At 28.1% G+C, this 23,016-nt stretch overlaps 2 protein-coding genes across 2 annotated transcripts; one reads left to right on the top strand and one right to left on the bottom strand.

Moving 5' to 3' along the window:
- Positions 1–3,507: 3,507 nt before the first annotated feature.
- LOC107447867 (lysophosphatidylserine lipase ABHD12) lies at positions 3,508–7,846 on the bottom strand. Its single transcript, XM_016062902.4, has 2 exons — positions 7,693–7,846; positions 3,508–5,473 (listed from the first exon to the last, which is right to left on the bottom strand). The coding sequence occupies exon 2, from the start codon at positions 5,448–5,450 to the stop codon at positions 4,377–4,379; it is 1,074 nt and encodes a 357-aa protein (XP_015918388.2). The 5' UTR covers positions 5,451–5,473; positions 7,693–7,846; the 3' UTR covers positions 3,508–4,376.
- Positions 7,847–7,978: 132 nt separating this feature from the next.
- On the top strand, positions 7,979–22,558 carry LOC107447868 (uncharacterized). Its single transcript, XM_016062903.4, has 6 exons — positions 7,979–8,418; positions 10,310–10,416; positions 13,659–13,787; positions 20,665–20,792; positions 21,034–21,185; positions 22,246–22,558. The coding sequence occupies exons 1-6, from the start codon at positions 8,409–8,411 to the stop codon at positions 22,308–22,310; spliced, it is 591 nt and encodes a 196-aa protein (XP_015918389.1). The 5' UTR covers positions 7,979–8,408; the 3' UTR covers positions 22,311–22,558.
- The last annotated feature ends 458 nt before the right edge of the window (positions 22,559–23,016 follow it).

Below are 23,016 nucleotides of genomic sequence, written 5' to 3'. Positions count from 1 at the left end.
CATTGGTGTAACCAATAGCTAAATTTGAATATTTATCTGGAACAGAATAAATATCCCTTTTAAGCATGCATGCATTCAAAAAAGAAGAATTTTTTTTATTTTTTTCTAATGAATACTAGTTTTTAATGTATATGATCTATTTGTATTGGAAAAAAAAAACGATTAGTAAGATCCTTTGTAATCTCCGCCTTTTGAATATATACTTTTGGAATATACTTATCTACAACGAAGTGAAAAGAAGTATCAAAGCACTACTGAGCGAGGCGAGACTGAAAGCAATAAAATTTGAGAGATGTTTTTAATAATAGCTTTGCAACACCTTTTATAGTTTGTCTAAGGTAAGAACTCCCCTAGCCATTCGTCTGGACCCGTTGTGGTGACTACGGTAACGAGGTATAACTATTTTAAGTAGGGGTGTGATGTCATTGCTTAAGAGAGGTTTTGGCTCCGGTTGGCGAGAGAAAGGGAATCTTTTTTTTCTCGGTCTATTATGTTATCCCTAGAGTGAAAAGAATGAAATGCGTTATTCTTGTTTCCATAGCAGAAGGCGGTCTCAGACTTTGTGGCGGGGGGAGTTTTCAATGTAGACAAACTATACTTCCAGTAATCAAAGAGATTTAGATGTTTTCATTTGCGCTCCCCAAATCAGTCGTTTGTTTGATTTGATTAGAGTTTTTTCTACACTAATATAACAATCGCTGATCTACATTTTTTTTAAATGATTCGAAAAATATATATTAAGAACAGTCATTAGGGAATACCTTGTAAATATATTTAAACTACGACATGCCGTGACCACTCTTTGGTCATGGCACTGAACTGCCATTGTGATGAACTAGGGAACGATCCCCAGTGGCGCCTTGAAGCCCATTCAGCTTGAGATCAATGGTTACCAGCTTGTCTGAGAAGTAAAGGCGGCATGTGCACAATGCTGTTGGTCATTAAATTGTGGGCCTTAACCTTCAAGAACCCCATGGCCTACAATAGGCTGTTGCAGGAATGCATTAATTTTACAGACACATGTGAAAATCTCAAAAGACAATATCAAAAAGTGTTTATTTTTTGTTATTTTACCCAGTGAGAGGTTTGATGAGCATGTTACATTATTCATAATTATAATCTTTAACGAATAAAAAAGTAAAGCAATTTTCCTATGCTAATATTAATAGGGAAAACTAATATTTGTTTACGGTAAAATTATAATTTGGCAATTGTTGTGTAAACTAAAGTCAATTAGAATAATGAGTATTTATACCTGAACTTTATACACGGAAAATATAATTAAAATTTGTTAAAAAAGTCTGTTTCTGATATGGTGTACAAATTGATTAGTGCAACTTAAAAATTCCTTTTTCTTTCTTTTTTTAAAAAAAAAAATTTAATTAAAAATAATTTTTTTTTTTAAAAAAAATTTATTTCTCAAGAGTTATTATACCGATTTCGCTCAAATCTCGTATTTTGCCATGTAAAATTGCATTCTTTAAATTGAAGTAAAAAATCGTTTATTTTATAATTCAAAATGTTTTTTAACTACGATTAAATAAAATAAAAAGTAATTAATATTTATCTAAAGTTATTTTTTACATAGAATTATCTTTTTTAAACGAATTTTAAAATTGTGTGTTCATTTTTTCGAGTAATGGCGAAATACACAAAAAGTAATATTTAATTAGCATTAAAAGGTTCAAACTTTGGACCGCTCACCTGACCAAACTATTGGGACCATATTTCTTAGATTGCGACTATAACGCATATTTTGGGGAGCAGAAATTCGAATTCGTTGAAAAAAAAAGGAATGTTTATTCGAAGAAAGTACGTTTTAGTGCCTGATTTTGTAACTTAAAATATCGACTGCACCAATTAATAAGCATGTTTGAAGTCCCTTCCCTCGAACCATTAAGATAGAGTTATTGTTATTGTTAAAAATTTGAGTCATTATTGTTAAAAATAAGAGTCATTATTGTTAAAAATTTGAGACAAATTTTTAACAATAATGATCAGTCTATCTAGCAAAATATGACAAATCATAAAGACTTAAAAGCAAAGTAATAAAGAAACATTATTTATTAATACCATTTTGATAAACATTTTCTTATAAAATTTGCAAATCCTAACAGCTTAATATAACCTTTGAAAAGGCTTTAAAAAATTAATGCAACCTATAAATTAGGGTACAATGAGAACACATATTTTAATTATAGTTATAAGTAACACAAAAAAAAATTGTAATAACATAATAATACCATACCATAGCTACCAACTTTCTCAGTTATAGTATTTTTTTCTTCTAAATTCTTTTTCAGAATAATAGTAAAACTTTGGCAATATTAAAGGAAATTTAATTATTTTAAGTTATCCTTTACATTTAGAGATCTAACATGATAAAATTTAAATAAAAATACAACAAAAAGTAAAGTATTTCCGCAACAGCCCAAATGGGCCGTGGGGGGGGGGGGCAAAAGGTTAAGGCTTCCAAATTTCGTGGCCATGACAACAGCATGATTGTGACAATGTGGTCAGCATTGCACACAGGCCGACTTTACTTCCCAGACAAGCTAGTAACCATTAATCTGAAGCAGGGTGGGCTTCTAGCCGCTACTGGGGATCAAACCTAGGGCTTCAGAATGACAGTTCAGTGCGTAACCACTGAGCCGTCACGGTTCCAAATCAAATTATGTTTTCATTAAAAATAATAAAATGCAGATGTGTAACAACAATATTGAAAAATCAATTTCTGTTAGTTTAATTTTTTTAATTTTGTTAAGTTTTTGGTTTGTTTTTTTAATGGTGTTAAATGTGTTAAGATCAGTGGAGCCCAGTTTTTCCCACCACTTGAATACACCATTGCATGTTTATCAGTTCTTTTGTAAATTTGAATAATTTAAAGTCCAAAATTATTTTCAACCGTAGGGAAAACTCTTCCGTAAAAGTTGGCAGCTATGTTAATACAGCACATGACACAAACAGAAAAATAAGAAAAAATGGAATAATATAGAAAATATTCTGTATTTTTATCACAGAGACTGTTTAACAATTGATAGTAAGTTTTCATAAATGAAATTCTAAAAATAAATATAAAAATATAAAATATGCTAAATAATGATCTAAACTAAAGGAAATCAACTTGCATAAGTAACATGATGAGATAATTAATTTGCTTATTGTAATATAATTCATAATATCACTTGTGCTTTAATACCACACAACTTTCTTAGCACACTTAATTTTACACTGAGTTAAATATAAAGTTGGACAGAAAATTTCCCAAAATAAAAGCTATGATAGAAGAAATGTACTAGAATACAAAAATTATACTGAACTAAAAATAAGATTGATATTTTAAATGTTGGATGGCGAATTTCACTTAGAAAAATTATTTACGTGGGGAAACTTAAATTAATAATCAATTTGTAAAACACAGAAACTTGCCAGCTACCAGTTCTTCCCAGTAGACCTGTTTAAGGTCTTTATGAAAGTAAATTGTTCCAATGTAGTGCATGTAGGTAATTCTTTTTTTTTTTTTTTTATCAATACAGAAAAATTTTTTTGTTTTAGAATACAAAATTGGTTGTCTGTTCTGCACTAGGTGGAAGAAAAGCACACCTGTATAACAATAGAATAATCTATTTCTATAGCAACTGCTAATAACATACCTACAGTTATCTCATAGTGGGCAGACAGTAGTTGTACAAGGTAAATAATACATAGTTTAATGGTACATTGAATAATTAATACGATTTATATAACACAAGCTTTTTAACTAAAATTTTGAAAAATAATTTTTATACTTCATTCTTTGATTTTTTATAAAACTAAAATGTGTTTGAGTTAATTTCAAGTACAATTTAAAGTCTGCATGTATTAGAAAGTCCTTCTAATATTCTCCATAGCTTCTTGCAATTAGGTTTTAGGAAAACATTCAACATTGTTACAGGCAGACCTAAATTAAAAGGTGGATGCTACATAAATAAAGTTAATTAATTTAAGTATCTAAGACTATACAACAAGCAGTATAAAAACATAAGACCGCACAGCAGCCTATAAACAAATAATATCATTTAACACTAGAATTATGGCAGAGGTTATTTAAACCATAATCAATAAATTTTTATTGCAGATCATTAAATATTTTCAAGATTTTTTTTATGAAAGTGAAAACATACTTTTATCTTATTAACTTAGTCTTTTAAAAAAATGGCACTTACCTGTGCCACTTTTTTAATTTCTATGAGTCAAAATGATGCTTGCATAATTATGTAGATTGTTCTACATTAACATAAACTTCTATTGTGTTCATTTATCATATGGAATAAAGTAGAAACATTTATCCCTACCCTATTAATTAATTAAAAATCAACATTAAAATGCTTGAAAATCTATGATTGTACATCCTTTAGAAAATTTTTAATTATATTTGGCAAATCAGGACTCTTATAAATATTTTTGTGCCCCAAATCTAATTCCCCATCAAAACCTACAAATTTAGTAAAATGAGATGGCAACTCTTTTCTTGTTGCCAAAGCACTTTCGTATAATATTTTACCATGATTATAAGGTACAAAACCATCATCCTCTGCATGCAAAATAAGAAGGGGACGAGAAATATGTGGTATCCGGCTCAGACTATCAAATCCTGTATCTTCATCACCAATAGGTTTAGCAATTAGGACATCAAAAAATGGCATGTATCGATGAAAAATGGAAAGAGGGTGATGTTTAGCAGCTTCAACGATCCTTGTGAAGGGAGCTTCTAGAATGAGGGCTGTTGGTTTGTTGGCTGATTTCGACACTTTCTCAAGGAAGGCTGTTCCAACTCCAGTCCCCAAAGAATGTCCCCACACAAAAATATTTGAAGATTTCACTCTTTTCAACAACCAATCATATACCACCGTTGTGTCCTCAACAAGGCCAGCTTCAGTTGGTGAAACATTGGTTGAATCGCCAAAGCCACGATAATCAAATGCCACAACATGAGCATCGATTTCTTCACTCAAAACCTTGTAGAGTGATACTCGATGACCGCCAGCTCGATCCCCGGCGTTACCATGAAGATATAAGAAAACCGGTCTTTGGTCACTAAACTCAATGTCTGGTGAGATTGTGTTTTCTTTACATCTAGAATGCATCGACGCTGGAGGCACATGCCAAACCCCTAGTTTGACCCCTTTGTCAGATGATATGTAGAAGTTTCTGGCACATTTTAGTCCACTTTCGCTAGGAACAGAAAGGTTGGTTGCCCTAGAAAGGCTTACATAATTAAGAAAAACAGCATGGCGTCTAACAGAGGGGCACAAATACACAGAGACAGGAATAACAATATAGAGAATGAAAAGAGCTAGAAAAATCACTTGTAGAAAAATTCTCTTTGACTTCGTAGAATTCTTTTTTTGTTTGGAATGAACAAAAGGCTCATCATTTTCATCACCTTTTTGGACAGAACGTTTACGCATCTTGATAAACTTATTGTTCCAAACTAAAAGAAAATTAAAACATGTTTTATTTACTCATTTAGCAAAAAAGAAAAAAAAAAGTAGATTAAGAAAAGAAAAAATAAATTATTAAGTTAATTAAACATACATATTTCAGATACAAATTAATTTATGGTTTAAGTTAAGGAAGTGTGTGAGATAGAAAAAATCTTGAGGTGATTTAAGAAACTCATTTTAAAAACTATTAAATTGATTTCCATATTTTTCAATTCTCTCCTTGCATACATATTTATCATGGGAATCGAGGGGAGGTGTATGCTCTTACAAATTACATTTTAGAAATCTTAGAATATTTCTAGATTTTTTAAAATATTAGCATAATATAATATATACCATAATAAATAAATACAAAAAACACGAAGAAAATTAAGAAAAACAACAAGTTTTATTTATTGCGCATAAGCTGCAAGTAGATAGAACTCATAAAATAAGGTCAAAATGTAGATAAAACAAGGGAAAAATTACAGAATAATGAAAAAAGGGAAAAAAAAGAATAATAATAATAAAAATAACAAAAAACCAAAAAAAAAAAAAATTAAAAAAAAAAAAGTACAAAATTTATTTTTTTTAAAAATTCAGAAAGATAAAAATTTTATTTTCCGGATTAAAAAAAAAAATTTTTTTTTGCCTTTTTTTTGGTTTTTGCTATTTTTAATTTTATTATTATTTTTCTTTTTTCATTTTTCTGCAATTTTTTCTTTGTTTTACCTACATTTTAAACTTATATATATATATATAGACTGTATTAAATAGTACTACAGAGTTTGTATTGTAAAATAATAAGAGTACAAATAGAGTTCAAGAACAACTTATCATCATATATCAGTAAATAGAGGTTACAATGCAACTAATAGTTGTGTACAATATTCAAGTCACCACTCAATGTTCAAAAATATTGACAGTGCATGCTCATCAATTATTTTAAAATTATAATAATTTATATGATTATAACACAATTTATGATTTATAAATCATAGATTGTGTACTTTTAAAAATATAATTAAATCTATTTATTTTGCAAATAACATTCTTTAACTCAGCTAACTTGGTGTTACCCTTCATCTCAGACACCATTTGCAAATCTACTAAAGTTATTTAAACATTATCAATTCAAAACACATTAAAAAGTTTATTTCCCTAATTAAGCAATATCAGGAATGGGCAAACTTATTTTGATAGTGGGCCACAAAAACTACAAAATTGCCATGTTTGGACTAACATGAGTAAGGCAAAGCTTTTATGGTAGAAATGCATCAACATCCAAAATGGAAGTAACAAGTTTGTAGTAGCATTAAAAATCTGTAAGAAATTTCATTCTACTACATGTACTGAGCTCAGCCAAAATGGTTACAATTAAGTTTATGTTTGCACTAAGAAAATAAAATGAATAAAAGAGTAAGATGAACAGAGGTAAAAAAAATTAATTAAAATTTTTGAAAATTTTTCATTAAACAGTTTTATTTTTTACATATTTTCTATTAACATTTAAAATAGTTCAGGAACTAATTCATAAACATTGAGCGCCAATTTTGTGCATGCTTGAGCAACGTAGATACCTAAAAATACAACTCTTTAAAAATTGCTGAAAGACATAAATGTTTCCAACTGACAAAACTTAATTGGAGTTTCAACTAGATATTTTGATAATTTTAATTTTTTATATACATAATAAAGCACACTGACTCAAAGAAAAAAAAACTGATACCAGAAAATTAGGAAATTTTTAATAATTATTCAATAAATATAAACTTTGAAATAAGATAGTTATGCAAGGTATCATAAAAAATACTACAGGTATTGAAATTTAATATATTTTGTAAATTAAACTTAAGATATAATTATGTTTTTTATACAGTTATTTACAAATAATTTGCTAAATAAGTATTATTCAAATAAAATAGCGCAGATGTTGATACAAAAAAAAATTTCTGTAAAAAAATAAGTAATGATAATTCCCCTATGTTTACATTTTTGTTAAAAAATATCTGAGCAAATAAATAACAATTGGTTTTTTTTAGTGAGGAAACACAAAAATGTTGAACATTTTTCATTACACATAGTAACTAAAAAGAAAAACTCGAAAATGTAATGAATTGTTTTTTCTCTCCAAATTATTTTGAAAAATTTCATTATTTTCGAAAAACAGATTCATTATTGATCTTATACTAACAGAAATAGTTTTTAGATCATAGCTTATATTTACCTAAACGATATTTTCGAGAAGTGCCTGCACATATATTCGTAAGTGAACTTTCTGTCTGAAATATATCATTCAATTCTTTTTGCTCCTATCACTCACTCACACCCTGAAGCAAAAAATAAATAAACAAACATAATTTAAAGAATAGGTTGCAGTTATTGACAAAAACTAATAATTTTTATATATTCTTTCAGAGAAAAAAAGATTGAAGGACAATTTTGACATAAAAGTAAAATAGAAAAATTATAGAAGCATTTACTTTTTAAATAAAAAAAGTTATTAATTAATTAACCAAACTGCTTTTTTTTCCTTCCGAAATTGGCAAGAGATCAATGATCTGAACTGAAACAATTCGGTTTTTACCATATTTTAAAATTTATCGCTTGAATTGGCATAATTTATTAATTCAACTTATAAATAATTTTTAATTTGTATTTATTGATTTGTTAATAACATGATTTCAGCTAAGATAGTTCGATAAGTTTATCAATATTCGTTAGAAAATTAAATTAATTTAAATAATGATTTATATTTTTTCGACGAAAGCTTTCCTTCAAAAACAAATTTGTGATATTTAAATCATTTGGCAACATATTTATCATAGGGTTGCAAGTGCGTGTCCAACAGCGAGAATTAAGAAATAAAAGTTATTTCATGTTCATCAAACTACATTAATTATTTATTTTTTAGAATTTTGAATTTTAAACCTTCCATACGAGATGCCTAGAGGTAAATTTATATGAACGATTGTTTAATTTATAATAATTTTCAGACACATTGTTAAAATGAGTAGGCTAAATTTGCAGACTGATTTGTAAACATTAAATATTTTTATGTTCAGAAAAATGCATTTGTATTTGATTTAGCTTTCGTAAGAAGTGGGGTTTGCTGAAATTAATATATATAATTTTATATTCTTTACTTGTCTTTATTTTTTTAAATTTATGATAAATATATTTTTAATGCTTTTGTTGTGTTTACATGTAAGTTCAGTAGGCAGTATTGTAGATCCTAAGAACTATAACTGTTTTCTTGCGTGAAAACATTATAATTATTACGTTTGTTTCGGTTTATAATATAAAATTATATTGTAAATGTAAGAAATTAGTTTTTAGATAATATTTAAAATCTTGCCTAAGAACTGTTTACACTCTGTACTTAATAAATATACATGTATACTCTGCCCTACTTATGCTCTGTGCTGCATATAGTTGCTCTCATGTTTCATTTCTGATGATAATATTGAACTGATAATATTTTCTGTGGGTGTTTCTATACTATCATTGTGATTCATACTCACAACATTAAAAATCACACTCAATATTCTTATTCACAAAATTTAAAAAAAAAAAAAAAGAAAAATTGCACATTCACACATTGCAATTCATATTCCTGCAATTTAAAATCACACTGCGTAATTTATCTTTGCATGATTTAAAATGACATATTGTGACCTGTAATCATGCATTTTAAGTAAAATATTAGGCGTTAATATATTTTTTTCTATTTAAATCTTGATAATATTCTATGTATATATGCCTCCTCCAAATTTTTTTTTGTTGCTCAAATTTATGTATTTTTTTCAAATATTTAAATTGTGTTTTGCACATAACATTTGTGGATTACTATTTTCTTTTTTTTTTGGCTTTTTATTTAACTCACCCTAAGATTAGTATGAAATTGTAGATTTTAATGTAATGAGCTCTTAGGTGTTTTTAATGTTAATGTGCATAATTTTCATTTTTTAAGCTTATTCAGTGTTTTCATCATGGAAAAAAAATGAGTGAGAATCTCTCACCCTTTCTCAAAAACAGGGTGAGATTTCAAAAAGTTAAGTGAGATTTCTAAAAACTAAAAAATCACAAAAACTCTTGAAAAAAAAAATCATTTCTTTAATTATAATACATTTCTAATGTTTTCTATTTTTTAAAGCATTGAATATTTTTGGTACATCATCATAGAAGATTTTGCCTTTACAAGGCATTTGTCCATCTTACATTACATTACATCTACATTAGCACATAAAAAATTTAAACGTCTTACATGAAGAAACGTTACCTACGGTAAACACGTGGTTGCAGAGAAATGTGTTCTGAAAGGGGTTCCGTGGTTGTGTTCTGTTGTTCGAAAAGGTTCTGAACAATACTGGTAAATAGGGAAGCTTTATATCAGGGCAGATGTTGAAAATAATGAAAGATCCAGGAAGAAAAGTGAAACGGATTTTATTCTAAAGGGCGTAATTCGAGGCTTTTTCCAAAATGCGAGAAATTCGCGAATTTTGAAATTGATTTATAGAATGCGCGAATTTCTCGCGGTAATCATTTTTTAATGCGAGAAAAGAAAAAAATATGCGAGATTCTCGCGTTCTCGCGCTGTAGTGAAAACACTGCTTATTTCAATTTCATTCTTTTTACTTCAGACATGCTTATAATTTAAAACCATGTAATATTTTTAATATTCATGATGATTCACAATAATTTATTTTAAAATTTTATGTGTTTTTTTTTTTTTACTTTTTATAAATATAATTATTCTTTTTAATAGGGTATGCTTTATCTTTAATTTTTTTCTCCAGTTTTTCTTATTTAACTTATAGAAATTAATAATTCTTTTTGATTAGGACGAGGGCGAGGTGGAAGTGGTCATAAGGGTCAGCGTCGACATTTTACAAATCCTGATGAGTTAGCCCAAAATTTAGAGAAGAAAGAAAAAGAAAGGCAATGGAGGGTATAAAAAACTATTTACTTCAGATTGTTTTTTTATTATTTTGACATTTTAACTGGACAAATTCTTTTTTTATTACTTTGCTATATTATGATGTATAAATATTGTATGTATATCACTTGATTAAAAGTGATTCATCTAGTGTATGGGTCATTTTGTACAGCTTATTTTCCATTTCAGGACTATTTTCAGGTAATAATAGCAAGAAAATAAATTGTGTCAGAAATTTCTTAATTTTATAGTAATGAGATACAGAAAAAGGTAACGAGGAGAAAAGCAGCAGTCACACTTTATGTTTAGAAAAACCTTTTTATTAATATGAGTTAATAATAACATAATATGAGAATAATAATTTTAGTTATAATTATGTTTAAAGTAATAATTTTACTGAAAATATTTCAGTATATGTCCATCCTCAACTGCTTTAAAATATTAGTTCCTGGAACAAAGTATCGTTTTTCGACTAGTCTTTAAAAATATTAGAATCAATTTCTAACAAAAGTGTCATTCTCTCATAGTGGGGGAATGAGAAAATATTTATTTGCTTTTGAAATTTTATAAGTGAAATTAATATAACTCTTTAAATATCCCGTAAGAGAAAACAAGTTAACTTCATTCACACATTTTAAAACAAGTTAACTTCTTTAATTACAAAACTGCCATTCTCTCATAATGGGAAAATGCAGCATTATTAATAAATATTATTATTCATTCCCATAAATTAAATAAAAATTACATTTTATCAGGGTTCTTACTGGGCAGCATTTGCGAGGTGGGTTGCCCTGTTTGCCCTCTGTCTGTTGCTCTGCTTTGTCTATTTGCGCTTGTCCTATGAACCTGATTACGGGCTCTGACATCTTAATTTCGCATTGTTTGATGAAAATTTTCCGAAAGCTATAATTTTTCGGCCTTCTCACTGTTTTTCAAATGTAAATTTTTATTTTTTATTTTAGCGTTGTTACACAATGTGAATTTTGAATTCGCGTTATCACTTTTTCACTTGTTGGATTTGTGACGATTCTATTGCAAGCCTTTGATGTTAACTTTTTGGAATTTATTCATAAGTTTTTCAATCTTTTTTCAGGGTTTTTTAAACATTGATATGTTTAATAGGATGTTCAAAATTCAAATTTGACCACTATTTGATGTGTTTGATTCGTGACGATTCTTCCCTAATTTCTCGCTGTTATCATTTTAAAGGCCCCTTTGGCTTGATTTTTCGAAATCAGATATTTTTGATACGATGTTTGGTTTGTGATGATTCTATTGTCATTTCCTGTCATTCTAAAAGTACGATTTTATGATACTAGATAATGTATCAGCATGAACTTTACAAGCAACCTAATAGTTCTTTCGTCAGTTATGTATAATTTTTCACATTTCGACGAGTCTGTCATAATTGGCATTCATTGTTTGGTGATTGAATTGGCATTCATTGTTTGGTCTGTAACATATGGTTTTTCAAACACTGATGTATTTAATACAGTATTACATCACATAAATTTCAAATTTGAGTTATCAAAGTGGTTAAGTGGTTTGTTTCACAATGAATACTATAAAGCCATGTTGTTTAAGGCCGTTTCCATTTATTTTTTCTTATTCTGATAATTTTTAACATATGGTTTTTCAAACTCTGATATATTTGATACGTTTTTACGACATAGAATTTCGAATTTAAGTTCTACCATTTTTTCACAATAAACTACTAATTTTTTATAGAAAACATTGGAAACTTATTTGTACTATTAATATATTATTTCTCATAATATGATTAATTTAAATATAAATTTTTGTTTATAAATTTCTTGTTAGGTTTTTCCTTATTTAGTTTATACTACCTGGTTTAATTAAAAGTAATTTTAACTTTATATGAACCTGTATGGTTATTGTGTCTAAGTTAATAATCTTTATTTCTGACATTCTTCATTTGTAACTTGGCAACTTTTTCTGTTGGGAATACAAAAGATCTGTTAAGCATTTATCTAAAGATAAAGGTGAATAATCATCTCTGCAAACTCTGCAACCAAAAATATGCTAATGGAACAAGGTTTGAAAATATCAAATTATTTTAGAAAACCTCAACATCAGAAATAAAAAGTGTTGGAAACACTCTAAAGCTTGTTAGTGAAACTTTAACATCTAAGCACAAAATGTGTAGAAATTATTTCAAAACCTATTAAATTAGTAACCAAGTATATGGTATGCAGGGGTAGCATTCCCCCTATAATTCATAAAATTCCTAAAACTATGTGCAAACCCTAAAATTCCTAAAAATCTGATAAAATTTTGTTGGTGTTCCTAAAAAATTAGAGTTATAGGCTAAATATAAATAAAAAAGCAATAATCTAAAATATAAGAATTTAACTACATTAATTAAAACTGTTTTAATTTTGCCACATGGGAATTCTGATCCTGAGAGAGGTTTTTCGATAAATAAAGCAATGCTTAATGTGAGTCACCATGAGAATACTATTATGTCTCTTAGACTAATCAAAGATACCATTCAAAATTATGGAGGAGTGTTGAAGATCACCACAACACTATTGAGGGCAGTAAAAGAATCTCACAAATCATATCAAGAATATATTAGAAAAATGATCATGATTAATTTGTTTTTCTCTAACTTCTAATATAAATTGCTGATTTGAAATCTAATAATATCACACAATAGTTTTTCTTAATAAAGTAAGGTAAAGGGTAATAATACAGTTTTGATTAAGAAGGTAAAAATTAAATAAAAATTCAATTTGGTGTTAATTTATTTTTCTCTTGATTTATTCTCACTTTTGCCTGTTCCTGAATTATGCACTTAATTTCTGATAGGTAATATGTGAAGTTGAAATTTCATTTTTACACTTTAGAGATTTCATTCTTGACTTAATAAATTTCAGAGCTTTATTTTATGGCTTGCAATTATTTATGATATGTGTTGATGATTTGTAATAATCTTCTGTTATGTAATAAACTACCGTGTGATCTGTTTTTATCCTAACAAAATCATATATTACCCCTAAAATTTTTGAAAAAAGTTCCTAAAATTACCCTAAAATTTTAAAAAACTTTGCTGCTACCCCCTGGGTATGTAATACATATTTTCAGGAGTTATTACATTAGTCCTTGACATTACTAGTTTCATCTTGTCTATTGAAATAATTAAATCCTAATAACCAGTGATTAGATGGGAGTTTTCTTGTGTGAAATAATATAGGGAGTATTTTGTTTATATCTTTGTTTCAATTTTTTAGCAACAACGGGGAGAATTGAGCAGTAGTGAGGATGAAGAAGGTGCAGAAAAAAAAGAATCTTCAGAATCTAGCTCAGAAGAAGAGGAATCTTCTGAAGAAGAAGAAAGTGGAACTGAAGAAGAAAAGGCGGTATGAAATTGTTTATTTTTCACTTATAAATCAAATGTAGAAACAATTTTATAATGCTCTAAGTAATAAAAAATGTAAATGTACTAATTTTTTTAAATAAGTATTAAAGTAGACTATGAAATCTGCTCAGTTAAGGAATGATTTGGATGTTTTTTATATTTTGGAATTTTATAAGCTAAATATTTCTGAATATGAGGAAAAGCTTATCCTTAATTTTTCCGAATGTCATCTACTTAAATTTTTAGGCTATCAGATGTGCCTTTTTTTTCCCACGCAATTCCTAATTTTTTCAACTTAATTTTAATTATAAACTTAATAATTTTGAAATTGTAAAAATTTTATATGTTAAATGAGATGAACTATTCACAAATCGTATAAAAGTGGTTAAAATATCTTATCTGTTCTATCTGATATGTTTGTTCTGAATTTTTTTGTTTCTTGAATAATAAATAAAGAAATTTTCTTTAAAAATTTTATAAGAGTGACATCTTTACTGTTATTAGGTTGATTAACTATTTTCTATAGAAGATTACTATTTTCATATCTTTTTTGTTAAATATTAGTTGTTTAAAAAAAATGGAATTGTTTCCTTTTCTTTCTTCATTTTAGTTAAAAGGATTTTAGTCCATTTAACATTTTAATCAGGGTTGCCACTCCACAGGGAAAACGTGGAAAATGCAGGGAATTAAAAAATCATCTAAAATAACAGGGAAAATGCTGGGAATTTCTTTACACACTGATAAAATACTTGGAATTTTTTTTCTTCCTGTCTTTATAAAGAAATAGTCATTACTCAAAGTGCAAATTATTTCATGTACTAATGGCATCATTTAAGTATGTTCAGCTGATCATTTTTTCTCTAGGTTTTTGCAGCAATTAAAACTAGTACAGTTACAGTGTTTTCATTACAGAAAAAAAATGGGAGAGAATTTCTCACTCTTTCTCAAAAACAGGGTGAGATTTCAAAAAGTTAAGTGAGATTTCTAAAAATGAAAGAAACACGAATAGACTTGGAAAAAAAAATTCTTTAATTATAGTACATTTTAAACATCTAATTGCATATTTTTGCTGCATCATCATATGGAAAATATTCTATATCTACTTTTTCATCAGCTATTATATTTATTTGGCTGAAAAAATATCCGTATTTGTTTCGTTTTGACCGTTTCTACCGACATTTGTTTAATTTTCATTTGTCCATGACGGAGTAGAAGATGTTGCCTTAACAAAGTATTTGTCCATTTTACATTCATGCACAAAAAATGTAAACGTCTTACATGAAGAAACCTTAACTACGGTGAACACGTGGTTGCAGAGAAATGTGTTCTAAAATTGGTTCAGTTTCGGGGGGTGGTCTGCTGTTCGCACCGGTTCTGAATACTACTGGTAAATAGGGAAGCTAGATAACAAAGACTGATGATCAAAATAAAGAAAGATCAAGGAAGAAAAGTGAAACGGATTTTATTCAAAATGGCAAAAGACTAAATTTTTTCCAAAATTCGAGCATTTTGAAATTGATCAATAGAGTGCACGAACTTCTCGCGTTAATAATTTTTTGTTGCGAGAAAAGAAAAAAATATGCGAGGTTCTCGCGTTGTATTGAAAACACTGCAGTTAGTTCAATATAGCTTATGCAAGAGCACAGTGATTGTGTTTCATGTTAATATATTGTGCATAATGTGTACAGGGAAAGCACAGGGAATTTTTTTTCCAGATTTGAGCAACCTTGTTAATATACCAAATCTTAAAAATGATATACTGAGGACATTCATTAATTGTTTTTTCTTCTTTTTTAATTAAAATCTTCATTTGGATTAAAAGCCCGTGAAATACTTTAATTAATAATAAGCCGTATTCTACTTTCCAAAGGAATATTAAATCTTTAGATTGGCTTTCAGTAAAAAAACTATTCTAATTGTGATAAGTAATGGTATTTTGAAATGACTAACAGAAAAATCTTTTAATTTTGAAGTGAATTAACTCAAAATTTCTGTAAAAAAACTATTTTCTTTAATAAAATTTATATTTTATTTAATAAAATAATTATTTTAAATTGCAGTTTTTAGTGCAGTTTAATCTGTAACTGTAAAGACCTGTTTCTAATATAATGTTAATACGCAATGTTCAGCTTTTTTTCTTTTCGAAACTGCCATGGTATATACCCTCAGAACATTTTGTAGTTGTCAGAAGTCTTCTTGCAAAATGTTATATATTATTCTGCTCTTGGTTATTAGTTTTTTTTTACTCTTTCCTTAAATGCATCAACATATTGTAGAAAAAACACTCGGTCATTTTGAAAATGCAAGTGTGAAATCCAAAGAAAAACATTGTTTTTAGTGATTTAGATTGTGGTGGTGTATATTATAGGTGTGTGCCACTATTATCTTCAAATTATTGTCAATAGTGCATTAGTGTAATTCTAGTGCAAAATTATATACACAAACCAAACTATCGTTTGAAAATTATTCATAAACCATTATTGCAGTTTGTATTTTTAACTGTATAACCTAACTTTTAGAATGGAGCTATAATCCACAATTGTTTGTGTTCCTAAATTATTGCAGATTTTAAGAATCTATTTGAGTTTACACATATTTATAATAATTTCCTTTTGATGTAAAGACATTTAATATTTTATAAACAGGTACAATACGCAAATTAAACTTGGTGTTGGTGATAGGAAAACACATTAGTCCGCAATTTCCCATAGTTCAATAGTACAAACTGACATTCTTTCATGAAAGTCTGTGTTTAATTTTATTAATTTTCATTAGATAATAATTTTCCTTAATGATTATTTAAAACCATTAATTTATTTATGGGTTTTGTTTTGAAATTATTTATTTTTTATTGATTTTAAATTTTTTTAGATTGCTGTATAAATTTTATTTAGCAAAATTATAATTGTGTACAATAAATAAATTTGTACATTTTGGACTGTTATTTTGAATACTGTTTAATGCCTTCTTATTTTTTAGAATGCAATTATAGAATAAAATGAAATTCTACTGTTTTTTAATTTGTATGTAACTGTAAGTGCATTTATTGTGGAATTGCATTATGATTTGCATTTATTTTTGAGCTCTTTGTTTAAATAGAACAAATATTTCACTATATAATAAAGTCTACCTACCTATGTCTACCTTTTATATTTATGCTAGAATAACCTCATAACTTTTCTTAGTTATATAGAAAGGTTAATTGAAAGGGGTTACTCTTGTTACCTGAAAAAGACATAAGGTATTTGCTGATTTACATTGTTGATTATATTTTCAAAACTATGCAATAAAATCTTATTTTAAATTGTGGGAAGGGAAGCATTACATATTAAATGATAATCATTAAAACATTTTAAATTAAAACACATTATTTTAAACAGGTTACACTTATACAAAATAAATTGGTTACTCTTGTTTCATTCCTTTTTGAATGTTAAAAAAAGCTATAAAAAAGGTAGTCTAACTAAGTATATAAATGGTACATTTATTGAATTTGATTGTAAGAGGTCCAGAGGGATTTTTTGAAAGAATATATATTAAGACCTTTTTTATTCTGGGCAATTACAACAAAAATTCTGTAACCCACACACTGAAAAGTTTTGTCTTTAAACCTCTTTTTTTCTTAATTCAGAGTTTTTCACATGTAAGACAAGATTGGTATTTAACAGACTTAGCCCCTATGTAGAAAACATCATTGGTGAATACCAGTGCGGTTTTAGGGCAGGTCTACAACTGACCAAATATTTTGCATAAGACAGATTCTGGAAAAGACCAGGGAATTTGGAATTTGTACCCACCACCTATTTGTGGATTTCAAAACTGCTTACGACAGTGTAAACCGGAAGCGACTCATTGAAGCTATGCGAGAATTCAATATTTTGGACAAGCTTGTACGACTCACCACACTTACAATGTGTAAGACCATGCAGAAAGTTAAAATCCAAAATGACTTCTCGGAACCAATGGAGGTAAAAAATGGTGTAAGGCAAGGTGATGCATTGGCATGCCTGCTCTTCAATTTGGCATTAGAAAAAATTATCAGAGATTCAGGAATCAATACCAGAGGACATATCTTTCATAAGTCTGTACAAATTTTTGCATTTGCCGATGACATTGACATCATAGCGCGAACACAATCTGACTTAAAGCAAGCTTTTCTATCCATGGAAAAAGAGGCAGAAAAAATGCATCTCACTATTAACCAGGAGTAAACCAAGTATATGCAATGCACCAAAATAACTTATTCTACAACTCACTTGCAAATTGGTGAATACAAGTTTGAAAAAGTAAACAGTTTTGTCTATCTTGGTTCTGAAGTCAACGTTAATGGCAATATCGCACCCGAAATACAAAGAAGAATCAATAGTGCAAGTAAATGTTTTTATGGATTAAAAAAATATTTAAAATCAAACCTACTAAAAAGAGATACTAAACTGTTAATTTATAAATGCTTAATCAGACCTATCCTAACATATGCCTCAGAAACTTGGACAACAACACAGAAAGATGAGAATTCCTTGGGAATCTTCGAACGTCGGATCCTAAGATCCATTTTTGGGGGCACACAAGTTGATGGTACTTGGTACAGACGTTCAAACTCAGAACTCAATCGGGCTTTTAGAGAGCCTGATGTTGTCAAGTATGTAAAAATCCAAAGAATTAAATGGGCTGGTCACATCATTCGAATGAACAGAGCGTTCGACAAGCATAATCTTTTTGGCTCAGCCCATCGGATCAAGGCCCAGAGGTCGACCAAAACTGAGATGGGCCGACTGCGTGGAAAGATACTTTTCAGTCTTGAAAGTCTCAAACTGGAAGACAACTGCCAGGCGGAGGCAGGCCTGGAGGAAGTTGATTGAGAGGGCCAGGGCCCACCCGGGGCTGTCGTGCCATTGAGGAAGGAAGACAAGATTGGTCAAATTTTAATACATCTATAGAATCAAAACTTTTTAATTGGTTTGGATATGCAATATTGGTACTTATTTTATATAGATTATAGATCAGTTAAAATAAATTTGTTTTTAAAAATCTTTAAAAAATTTTTTTAATTTAAAATATATATTTTTAACTTTTTAATTTCTTTGAACTAGAATGTTTTTGACTGCTTATTAAAAGTTGTTTCAAGTCATTTACATGTTTTTATTATTTTTATCATGTCTGCAGGACATCATAGTATCTGTTTTTCTTCAAATTTTAGTTCTTAAAAAAATTAAATTTTAAAAGTTTTTTTCATTGTTTCACAAAAGGGTTTTACGTATAAATAATATCTGCTTACATTGAACTCTATTAAAAAATTCAGAATTCTATGTTAAAATTTAGATAAGAGGTGGATTATAAATTTTTTTTTAGGTGCCTTGAGGCTTTCTCAATGAGATCAAAAGCACCTAGATACTTTTAAAATAAAAGAAAAAATGATTTGTAGAAAGCCAATTTAATTTCTTTTATATTAGTATATTTTTCATAGAAACAAATGTGAAATGGATTTTTTTGACCATTTCCAGATTTTACTCGCAGAAACTATAACATTTAGGCAGTAAAAGGTATCCATTTTGTTTCATCTAGACAAAATTTTGCCTAATATTCTCCTCCGACCCATTCTCAAGTACAGTGTTTCCCAAATTTATGACTTTTGTGCACCCTTTCTAAATTTTTCGTAACGCTGTGTAATTTTTCGTAACGCTGCACACTGTTGGGGAACACTGCTCTAATATATTAATCGTCTATCTACAGGAGTGTCATTAGTCGTTACCATAAAGCCTGCGGATTTCCCATTTACTACTAAAGAACAGCGAATTTTGCTTGTGCTTGTAATTGGAAAACTTACATTGAAAATAGATCTACGTTCAAAAAACCTGTTTCTTTCATAAATAATTCAGGCTACTTATTTATTTATTAAATCAATCTTCATTGAATCATTTTCTTTGGTAAAATTAGAATCATAATGGAAAACAGATCACCAGCTCTTCAATTTAATTTAGATTCTGTCCCATTTATTATGTTTGGCACTGTATACTGTAGGAATCTTGAAATGTAAAAATTGTTAGATTTCATATATTTTTGGTGTATAAAAAGTTATTTTGTAACCGTTTTATCCATTCCCTTGCACAAAAAAAAAAAAAAAAAATAGTATTCTATTATGAAAAATCATTTTATTTTTCTTCAGAATTTGTATCTAACATCTATTTGTTATGATTAATTCATTATGTTTTATCTAAAATGTTTGTTTAATTAAAAATATTTGTCTAACTGTTGTGAAAGTAAGTTATCACTTTTGTTTAGCAACACAATTTTATTTTTTTAAAAGTTGAAAAACGAAAAGATTTATTAAATTAACTCGTTTTTTAGTTGTTAATAATGCCAGATGTATTTCTCTTTCATTTGCAGGCATTAATTATGTTTTGTTATAATTTTTTTTTTATTGAACTCTGGTTGTTATTATAAATTGAACATAAATGTGAATTTTAAAATAACTGATTTGAAGAATCAAAAGTTTTACATTTTTAATGTCTTTTTATTTCAATTATTAATCCTTCTGAAGATTGCAAATTCTATAGTTAAGGCTTTGGAACTATCAAATAATTGCTTTTCCCACAGTATTCCTTGTTTTAAACTTTCAGTCATTTTTATGAAAAAGAAACTCAATTAACAATTTTATGTAAGGCAACGATATAAATATTTTCTAATTACATAAAGTGATCTCGAGCTATTATGAGTTGTTCTGTGCTAAATTAATAAAATTGCATTTAAGATATTATCGGTTCTAAATGAAAGTAATTCTTAAAATTCTGATTTTAAAAAAAATTTCTTGATATTTTCTTTAGCCCACTACGAAGCTTGTTTTCATGTCTTCTCCCTATTAATCATTCTTTTTTTTCTAGGCTAAAGCAAAAGGTGTACAGCATTTAATAGAAGTAGAAAACCCCAATCGTATTGTCAAAAAAGAGAAAAAAGTTGAAACAATTAAGCTGGATGAAACGCCGACTGCACAACTGTCTCGTCGAGAAAGGTAACTAGCCTTCATTAGTTGAATTTAGTCTTGACTCAATTAATAAGAATTTTGAAATTTTTTCCTTTGCAGCAAATGTTACACTATTAAAATGTTTAATATTAAACTTCCATAATCAGAGGTATTAATTTCAGATTAATTGCATTTTTAATATATTAAATTGCATTTTTAATATATAAGAGAATGGTTATTCAAAAGCTTCTCAACTCAAAAAGATGATACATAAAATGCTTTATTTTAGGGAAGAGTTGGATAAACAAAGGGCCAAGGTGCATTATCAAAAAATGCATGCTGCAGGAAAGACGAATGAAGCAAAAGCAGATTTGGCGAGATTGGCTATCATCAAAAAGCAAAGGGAAGACGCTGCCAAGCGCCGAGAAGAAGAAGCAAAAGGTTATTAAAAATCATTTGATTGACACTTGTCACACTTTTTTTTATTGTATTATTAGATAATTCATTTTTTAATTTAAGATATTTCATAATTGAACCTGATATTGATTGATTAATGAGTTGTGCAATTGTCATGATAGTAAAATTTCAAGTTTAATTATTTCCCATTTTATTGATCCATTATAAGTCCTGTTGCAAGAAAAATTTTAATTTGAATTTTTTAGTCTAAATGAAAAAGGAGTTAACTATGAGTGCGTATTAAGCATTTTTCATCTTTTGTTGTTATTTTAATTGAGCTGAAATTCACAGGCAGCTTATAGTTAGAAAAGTCTAAGAAAATTAAAATAGTCCAAAAGAAAGGTCCCTTAAAAAAAAAAAGGAATTTTTAAAAAATATATATGTGCTTTACTTACGCATGCATTGTTTTCCTTACTACTGGTAATATTTTAATTTATTATTTTACCTGATGCGAATATTTTGTAATATTACTATTGCTGTCTACTTGTAGAATCTTGAAAAAACCCAACCCAGATATTCTTGTGGCCACCAGAGACTCGCATTATTAAAATATTGGTGGGAGAACTTAGCAGAATACGCATCGTACAATAGTACTCATGGCCTGAAAGAGATTTCCCTGTTATTACGTGCGGCAATCGACGTCACGTGTTAAATGATAAAAAAATTAATAAATATATAAGATGTATTGATACACTTAATTTTTCATGATATTAAACATTGAAAATATTTATTTTCTTAATTTTGTTTTATTGCTTACCACAAAGGGAGTTCTTTTTAGGATAGTTAATCATAACTATACACTAGACGAGTGGTGCAATTAACACCCGAAAATAGTAAACTATAATTTAAGCACATTTTATGCAAAAGGTTTGTTATCTCTGATCTAGATTATTTATATTGATAATTAATTTAATTCAAAACTTCACAAAGTTGGATGCCTTCCTGAACATCACCATATTTATATTATTCTTCACCAAGATATCTTCTTTATCTATAGTATGAATATCATAATTAACCTACTATTAAAATTTTTTCCTTTCTTTAGCTAAAGAAGCCGCTGAAGCAGCCAAAGCCTCTTTGACAAAAAAAGCTCTCGGAAAGAAAACATGACATTTCTACTTTATTTACAAATATCTTCCACAAATGATGGGTCAAACAAAAGTGGAAGATTTACACAACTTGAGTTTCATGTAATTTATGTTTCTTTTTTCACATACTGTATTTAAAACTGTTTGTTTGTAGAGCGAGCTGTAAAAATTCATTAAGCTAAATTATCAATGATAAAATGCCTTTTTGTTAACATTGGTAAAGTTGTGAAACTGGAACTATGATGAAATAATAAAATTGTTTGCTTTTAATTCTGTTAAGATTTTCGTTGTATGCAATTTTGAACAAAATACATTTTAATTTAAAGGTTTAGAAGACTTATGATCACCATCTTGAATTTTCTGCTAAGTTGATTTTCGTCTTGATATATTTTTTCTTCTTTTTTGTACTTAGCAAAACTTTTGATGCTATAGCCTTTTTTGAGAGAGAGCACAATACTTTTCAAAACAGGTGACATTTATTAGATTTGAAGAAATAGCTTTTGATAATTTTTAGGCCTATGAAATTTTCTCAAAACTATGAAAACAAGCAATTTGTGAATTTTAAACTACACGCCCTTGGCAGTTTTTTAATTTTAATATAGTGTAAATTGATAAAAACAGATTTAGATGATTCTAAAAAATTACATTAACGTAAATTGCACAGAAACAAAGATAAATTGCACAGTAACAATGTCAATCTAAAAGCAGACAAATGAAATGTATACTAT

The sequence above is a fragment of the Parasteatoda tepidariorum genome, chromosome 2 (assembly GCF_982258835.1).
Source record: "Parasteatoda tepidariorum strain Cologne lab strain chromosome 2, Ptep-v5.0, whole genome shotgun sequence".
NCBI lineage: Eukaryota > Metazoa > Arthropoda > Arachnida > Araneae > Theridiidae > Parasteatoda > Parasteatoda tepidariorum.
The sequence above is the reverse complement of the archived record's forward strand: the minus strand, read 5'-3'. Positions and strand labels throughout refer to the sequence as shown.

Coding starts and splice junctions, on each gene's coding strand:
- LOC107447868 (XM_016062903.4), top strand. Junction 13,788..20,664: donor GAACTGAAGAAGAAAAGGCG/GTATGAAATTGT, acceptor TTTTTTTTCTAG/GCTAAAGCAAAAGGTGTACA. Junction 21,186..22,245: donor CCGAGAAGAAGAAGCAAAAG/GTTATTAAAAAT, acceptor TCCTTTCTTTAG/CTAAAGAAGCCGCTGAAGCA.
- LOC107447867 (XM_016062902.4), bottom strand. CDS start 5,450: ATGCGTAAACGTTCTGTCCAAAAAGGTGATGAAAATGATGAGCCTTTT.